This window comes from Zootermopsis nevadensis, unplaced genomic scaffold, assembly GCF_977971745.1.
Source record: "Zootermopsis nevadensis isolate Lab colony 2312 unplaced genomic scaffold, Znev_1.0 Znev_ptg000023l, whole genome shotgun sequence".
Classification (NCBI taxonomy): Eukaryota; Metazoa; Arthropoda; class Insecta; order Blattodea; family Termopsidae; genus Zootermopsis; species Zootermopsis nevadensis.
Window position 1 is genome coordinate 8,325,974 of NW_028259155.1, and position 6,577 is coordinate 8,332,550.

The 6,577-nt window shown below is 42.6% G+C and overlaps 1 protein-coding gene across 2 annotated transcripts in view; it reads right to left on the reverse strand.

Annotated features, from left to right (window-relative positions):
- The window catches only part of LOC110831923 (xanthine dehydrogenase), a 38,865-nt gene extending 34,536 nt beyond the window's left edge, over window positions 1–4,329 (reverse strand). Inside the window, exon 1 of one of the 2 annotated variants that reach the window (XM_087354530.1) lies at window positions 4,222–4,329. In XM_087354530.1, coding sequence (XP_087210656.1) covers window positions 4,222–4,235 — 14 coding nt within the window. In that variant the 5' untranslated portion in view covers window positions 4,236–4,329. Of the gene's footprint in view, window positions 1–4,071; window positions 4,171–4,221 lie in introns of those variants that run through there. The other variant, XM_087354531.1, reaches the window with a different exon arrangement.
- Window positions 4,330–6,577: the final 2,248 nt, after the last annotated feature.

Consider the following 6,577-nt stretch of genomic DNA (forward strand, 5'->3'; position numbering starts at 1 on the left):
AACTGTAAATTTAATGGTGTTTGATTTATTTGTATTTGAATTTATGGCAAAAAGACCATTTTTATTGAAACTTGATGTATTTAAACTGCCACGACATTTTACCTGATCGAGATATGCCCTATAACATACAAAAAATTTAATCTAGAGAAAATAATTTTCTGAGGTAATCAGTCTAATTTGACTTTTGGCCTTAAAATTCTTGTTTAAGAAACATTTTTATGCATACTTGAAAGGTGTAACACGTCTTTATTTAAATACGTAACGAAACAAATTGCGTAAATAAATTTCAGGATTCAGTATCTTTCTTATAATAATTATTATTAATTGCGGCCTTAAATGAAGTTGTATTTTTTACGAACACAGCGACTTTCGGTCTTTGAAAGGACATTATCAGGGCGCCATCCACTTTTGTGTTACAGTGCAGCAGCTTTGAGTCAAATGTAGTTCTTATTTGTTTGGGTTGGCACGCCTGAAGCGGATTTTTCGCTTGTAGTAGTTGGCTGTAATGTACTGAAGTCGTCAACACTGATCCATTTGCAGTGCAAACGAATAATTTTCCCGAAGTTAACATGACACAGTAAGTTATTTCTGTTTTACGACATTACATCATTATTATGTAAGAATGTGCCTGGAGAGAGTAGGTGAGTCGTGGTCTACAGGAAATGCAGGTGTTCCGCATGTGGGCGACGATAGAAGATGGTTACGTAATAACTCAGACCCAAGTGTTGTGCTCCTGGTGGCCATGAAGAGGTTATGTCTTGTTTTGAATCAGTCGCTAAACGAAAAACAAGTCACTAATTTCCGCTCATCTTGTTAAATAATTTTCGACGCTTATCTATTCTTGGTAAATCGTCTGGCTTTCTGAAATATCTTTATATCAAATCCCATTGTTGGCTGTTTAAGCTCAGAGACTTCGAAACGTTACTCTCTTGTTTAACCTAACCAAGAACAATGGATTACGTGACCCTTCAGTCAAGAAATAAACCTCGTGATCTCGTAACAGGGATTTTTATTTTGCGTTACACTACAATTTGAACAGAGAACTGAAATTTATCACGAGAGTACACGTGTTTGTAGAAACCAAACATGGCGTAATTATAAGTTTTTGAGTTTGTTTTATTAATCAGTCATTATTTTACATTTGGGAGCTGAAATTAGTCACAATGGTGGTAGCAATTATTGTTGGTGGTGTTACAACAATGGCTTTGAAGCTGCCACAAATTAATTCGTACTGAGTCCGCCGCGGACATTTAATATCTGGACGTGCGTGAACAAGGTTATATTCCAAGTTGTGTTGAGTGCACGAATAGTGTTCCAGGTTTGATGGACGCGTGTTTTGTGACAGAGTATGGCGTGGCGTAGGCATGACGCGCGAAAATCGACCATCGGAACTGAGCGGTGTGAAGTATTGAATGTCAAGGATGATAACCTATAAATATGTGTTAAGGTCACTCTGACCTCGATGTGGGATTTATATAACGCGTTCTGTCAGTTCACATGCTACATCTTCGTCTGTAAGCCCCGAGACAATGCAACAGTGGCGCCACAGTTAAGAACACTTAAGACGTGAGGTTATTTTTTTTTAAGAATTTTGGAATATCTGTTAAAACAGAAACCCAAAGTATCAGGCGTCATTTATGTAAAAAAAAAATTCAAGAATGGTGTGAGATAAACTTGGAAAATATCAAGATTCAGCGTAGAAGACTTTGCATTGGTTAATGTTTTATGTATTTCGTATTTTTACTCCTACGACGAGAACTTGACTGTCTGAATTTCGGAATAGAGAGAAACGCTAATTTCCCCGGGGTTGTCTCTCCAAAAGGGAAGTTTTTATTTTTAAATTTACCTTCTTCCCTACGACTTATAATTTCAGGGAAACATTTATATTTTCTGATACCCACGAGATAAATTTTCAGAATAGACAACGTCTGTGATTCTGTATAAACCTGTTTTTGTATTTACGTGTCCCCCCCCCCACCTATGGACCAGTTTTCGACACATCCTTGAGCCTGATTTTCTAAACGAAAAACTATAAATTTTCCCGAGGTTGTCAATTTACAGTCTTTCCCTTTTGGGAAGAAGTGAGGTTAGGTTAAGCCGGAAATTTAATTATTTCAGTATGTTTAAGAAAATTTAGATGGAGAAAGGTGCCTTATTGTTTGTGTGCATAATTTCCTGTCCCAGAATGTGATTGGTGGCCCTCATCAGTGTTTTAAGGCAGTGCCAGATTTCCTGTTTACTTCGAGGTAACGCCGGGCAGTGGCGCGTTGTCTCGACAGTGACCGCCTGTTCTGCGCAGGCGTGTAGCTGTCCAGGGACGACACCTGGTGCTACTTTTCAGTACCAAAAGCAAACGTATAGCCGGGGTTAGGGATGTGACCAACATAACAAAATATAATCCACGGATTACGCTCCCAAGGGAAACTTAGAAAAGTATGCAATAAAAGTTTTACAAATACGAAATTTTCTCTAGTATTATGATATTCTTATTTTCATCGTTTGTCGATAAAGTGACGACAGAAGCGATGTGATATTTAATCTTGGTTTGTGACAGAGATCGGATATCTTACAAATATAAGAGAATAATTATAAATTACAATTCCGAGGCCCCAAAACCTCAACCAAATTACGCCCAATCGAGTTCAGAGGATTATGATATTTCCGTAATTTATAGGTTCCTACAATTCTTTCTCGTTCTCTGACTATTATACAGCAAAAAGACTTTCAAGTTAACTCGTCACCGGATCTGAGATCTGTCAGAAGTTCCATAAATTTTCTTCGCTTCTTTATTTTTTTATATGCACATTTTCGGGGAAGTGATTTTAAACAGGCCACGACGTACTCTGCCTTAACACTCGCAAACACGTGACTTGCAGTAGCCAGGACTCGGTTTTCGCCAGGGGACTTGCACTTTATACTGATCGCGGATTTCGCGCCTTTCGCAGAAAAACTGTGGCTTCTGGTTTGCGTCACTGGATTCGTTCTCAGGCGAACTGACCGTAAGTTATTTAACGACACCGTGTCAACGACATGGGTTATACAGGGTGAGTCAAAAGTATGTTTACAAACTTCGTGTGCGTGTTCCAGGATAAGAAATTAGAAAAAAATGTTCCTATAAACACGGAGTTTTAAATGTTTCATTTTCGAAATAATATTAAAAATAACATTCAATGAATTGACTTTATGTCAAAGTGAATCCAGCTTCCAGCAAAGATTTTCAATTAAAATTTGTGCAGGAATTGCTTCGATCGCGTCTAAGAGGACCTTCATATCGGAGATTCTTAAGAAGACACTTGCCACGCCCTCTTGAAGACGTACCACTGAATACAAGAAGACAAATGTCGTTTATGCACTTCTCCCATCGCGTTAGAGATCATCTCAATGAACAGTGCCCTCAGCGAGGGATTGGGCGTGGTGGCCACCGAGGTCTCCGGACCTCACTCCATTGGACTTTTATCTGTGGGGTCACTTGAAGTCCGTCGTTTATGCAACACATAAACAATGAAGACGACCTCTGGGAACGCGTGCAGATGATTCGAAGAAACTCTGGTGTGTACGAGCGAATTCGTCAGTCGTGTGTACGTCGTGCTCGTGCGTGTGTGGAGAATGGAGGAGTAACCTTTGAGCATCTGTTACAAAGAAACATCCCTGTCCTTAAACTTGGCAATAAAGTGATTCATTGAAAATTATTTTTGGCTATTATTTTGGAAATGAAACATTTGTGACCACATAGGAACATTTTTTCTTATTTTTGATCCAGGAACACGCACACAAAGTTTGTAAACATACTTCTGACTCACTCTGTATAGGGTCGAAACTTACTACGGGCATACAGGGTGACAACATTGAAAGGAAATGTGAGTGCGACCGTGGCCTATTTTAAGGTAGACTTAGTATCCTTGAATTTCTTGAATGTACAAACAATAGCGACGAATTATTACAGGATTATGTCCGGTTATCACAAGTGTAGTTTCTCGTAAGAGCTTAAAATAAACCGTGGTTGCTTCATTGACAACACACAAATATCTTTTGTAGTTGACACAGCGCCTTAAAACTAGCAACACAACTCACTTCCTCTTCGTATCATCTCATTTAATTTGTCATCGCGAAATAGCGTGTATAGTTGGGCAATCGTCACCACACCCTCGACGGTCGGAGTGACCTCTGACCCTCGAACACAATTCGAATCGCCGAAGACGAGGTCTGGGGTATAAGACGTACCTGGTGGGAGCCATGGTGCGCGATCTGGCGTCCAGGGGCGCGAACGAGCGACTGAGCTCCGTTGCCCGAGTCTGTCCGAAGACGAGGCCGTCTTGCGCGGTGCAGAGCACGACGACGGAAGACAGGATAATTGTATTGCGAAGGCCAGCTCGAATAAAGCTTTAAAAGCACAGAGCAGCTCAAAATAATTCATCTTATATAAGTATATTAGACCATGTAAGACTTGAGGTTCTCACAGCGGTGAGTATGAAGATTTCTGTCTTCTGGGTTGTTGCGCTGTGTAGTCTGGTCGATGTTAACCAACGTTTCAGAGGTCATACTGCCTCCGTCATCAGGGCGATGAGTATGAAGATTTCTGTCTTCTGGGTTGTTGCGCTGTGTAGTCTGGTCGATGTTAACCAACGTTTCAGAGGTCATACTGCCTCCGTCATCAGGGCGATGAGTATGAAGATTTCTGTCTTCTGGGTTGTTGCGCTGTGTAGTCTGGTCGATGTTTACCAACGTTTCAGAGGTCATACTGCCTCCGTCATCAGGGCGATGAGTATGAAGATTTCTGTCTTCTGGGTTGTTGCGCTGTGTAGTCTGGTCGATGTTAACCAACGTTTCAGAGGTCATACTGCCTCCGTCATCAGGGCGATGAGTATGAAGATTTCTGTCTTCTGGGTTGTTGCGCTGTGTAGTCTGGTCGATGTTTACCAACGTTTCAGAGGTCATACTGCCTCCGTCATCAGGGCGATGAGTATGAAGATTTCTGTCTTCTGGGTTGTTGCGCTGTGTAGTCTGGTCGATGTTTACCAACGTTTCAGAGGTCATACTGCCTCCGTCATCAGGGCGATGAGTATGAAGATTTCTGTCTTCTGGGTTGTTGCGCTGTGTAGTCTGGTCGATGTTTACCAACGTTTCAGAGGTCATACTGCCTCCGTCATCAGGGCGATGAGTATGAAGATTTCTGTCTTCTGGGTTGTTGCGCTGTGTAGTCTGGTCGATGTTTACCAACGTTTCAGAGGTCATACTGCCTCCGTCATCAGGGCGATGAGTATGAAGATTTCTGTCTTCTGGGTTGTTGCGCTGTGTAGTCTGGTCGATGTTTACCAACGTTTCAGAGGTCATACTGCCTCCGTCATCAGGGCGATGAGTATGAAGATTTCTGTCTTCTGGGTTGTTGCGCTGTGTAGTCTGGTCGATGTTTACCAACGTTTCAGAGGTCATACTGCCTCCGTCATCAGGGCGATGAGTATGAAGATTTCTGTCTTCTGGGTTGTTGCGCTGTGTAGTCTGGTCGATGTTAACCAACGTTTCAGAGGTCATACTGCCTCCATCATCAGGGCGATGAGTATGAAGATTTCTGTCTTCTGGGTTGTTGCGCTGTGTAGTCTGGTCGATGTTAACCAACGTTTCAGAGGTCATACTGCCTCCATCATCAGGGCGATGAGTATGAAGATTTCTGTCTTCTGGGTTGTTGCGCTGTGTAGTCTGGTCGATGTTTACCAACGTTTCAGAGGTCATACTGCCTCCGTCATCAGGGCGATGAGTATGAAGATTTCTGTCTTCTGGGTTGTTGCGCTGTGTAGTCTGGTCGATGTTTACCAACGTTTCAGAGGTCATACTGCCTCCGTCATCAGGGCGATGAGTATGAAGATTTCTGTCTTCTGGGTTGTTGCGCTGTGTAGTCTGGTCGATGTTAACCAACGTTTCAGAGGTCATACTGCCTCCGTCATCAGGGCGATGAGTATGAAGATTTCTGTCTTCTGGGTTGTTGCGCTGTGTAGTCTGGTCGATGTTAACCAACGTTTCAGAGGTCATACTGCCTCCGTCATCAGGGCGATGAGTATGAAGATTTCTGTCTTCTGGGTTGTTGCGCTGTGTAGTCTGGTCGATGTTTACCAACGTTTCAGAGGTCATACTGCCTCCGTCATCAGGGCGATGAGTATGAAGATTTCTGTCTTCTGGGTTGTTGCGCTGTGTAGTCTGGTCGATGTTTACCAACGTTTCAGAGGTCATACTGCCTCCGTCATCAGGGCGATGAGTATGAAGATTTCTGTCTTCTGGGTTGTTGCGCTGTGTAGTCTGGTCGATGTTTACCAACGTTTCAGAGGTCATACTGCCTCCGTCATCAGGGCGATGAGTATGAAGATTTCTGTCTTCTGGGTTGTTGCGCTGTGTAGTCTGGTCGATGTTTACCAACGTTTCAGAGGTCATACTGCCTCCGTCATCAGGGCGATGAGTATGAAGATTTCTGTCTTCTGGGTTGTTGCGCTTTGTAGTCTGGTCGATGTTTACCAACGTTTCAGAGGTCATACTGCCTCCGTCATCAGGGCGATGAGTATGAAGATTTCTGTCTTCTGGGTTGTTGCGC